Here is a 1,175-nt window from a genome sequence, read left to right as displayed (position 1 = left end):
GCGCAACACACGCTTCGGCCCGACTCGCGCTGCACATAAGCAAGAGGAACGCAACACCTTCCCCTCACTTCTCGGTCGAGCTCAACGCCCCCGCAACGCTCTTCCCACAAAGATGGCCAAGAAGCACCTCAAGCGCTTGTATGCGCCCAAGGACTGGATGCTGAGCAAGCTGACCGGCGTGTTCGCGCCGCGTCCGCGTCCGGGTCCGCACAAGCTGCGCGAGTGCCTGCCGCTGCTGGTGATCATCCGCAACCGGCTGAAGTACGCGCTGAACGCGCGCGAGGGTGAGATGATCCTGCGCCAGGGTCTGGTGCACGTGGACAACCACCCGCGCCGCGACGGCAAGTACCCCGCCGGTTTCATGGACGTGGTCGAGATCCCAAAGACGGGCGACCGCTTCCGCCTGATGTACGACGTCAAGGGCCGCTTCGCGTTGGTGAGCCTGTCCGAGGCGGAGGCGCAGATCAAGCTGATGAAGGTGGTGAATCTGTACACGGCCACCGGCCGCGTGCCGGTCGCCGTGACGCACGACGGCCACCGCATCCGCTACCCGGACCCGCACACCTCCATTGGTGACACCATCGTGTACAACGTCAAGGAGAAGAAGTGCGTGGACCTGATCAAGAACCGCCAGGGCAAGGCCGTGATCGTGACCGGCGGCGCCAACCGCGGCCGCATCGGCGAGATCGTGAAGGTGGAGTGCCACCCCGGTGCGTTCAACATTGCGCACCTGAAGGACGCGTCGGGCGCCGAGTTCGCCACCCGCGCCGCGAACATCTTCGTGATCGGCAAGGACCTGAACCACCTGCAGGTAACGGTGCCGAAGCAGCAGGGTCTGCGCATGAATGTGATCCAGGAGCGCGAGGAGCGCCTGATCGCGGCCGAGGCCCGCAAGAACGCGCCAGCTCGTGGTGCCCGCAAGGCCCGCAAGTGAGGAGGCGATTACACGCGTGCGTGTGTGCGTGTTTGTGACTCTGAAGCGACTTAGCGGGTGGACTGTGAGGGTTCGAGAAGAGGTGCTTGAGGTGTGTGAAGCGCTTCTCCCCTCTCGGCCCTCTCTGTGCTTTTGCTGTGCCTTTCCCCAAATCGCTTCACGTTATTTGCATGCATCCGCGTAGGCGCGTGCGTGTGTCTGTCTCTTGGCCGGTCTCCCTCTCCCTCCCTCTCTCTGTGAG

At 63.8% G+C, this 1,175-nt stretch overlaps 1 protein-coding gene across 1 annotated transcript; it reads left to right on the top strand.

Annotated features, from left to right (window-relative positions):
* Positions 1 to 112: 112 nt before the first annotated feature.
* LDBPK_131120 (40S ribosomal protein S4, putative) lies at positions 113 to 934 on the top strand (the record flags this gene model as incomplete). Its single annotated transcript, XM_003859275.1, has 1 exon — positions 113 to 934. One exon carries the CDS (start codon positions 113 to 115, stop codon positions 932 to 934), a length of 822 nt encoding a protein of 273 aa, XP_003859323.1.
* Positions 935 to 1,175: the final 241 nt, after the last annotated feature.

Source organism: Leishmania donovani, chromosome 13 (genome assembly GCF_000227135.1).
Source record: "Leishmania donovani BPK282A1 complete genome, chromosome 13".
NCBI lineage: Eukaryota > Euglenozoa > Kinetoplastea > Trypanosomatida > Trypanosomatidae > Leishmania > Leishmania donovani.
The sequence above is the reverse complement of the archived record's forward strand: the minus strand, read 5'-3'. Positions and strand labels throughout refer to the sequence as shown.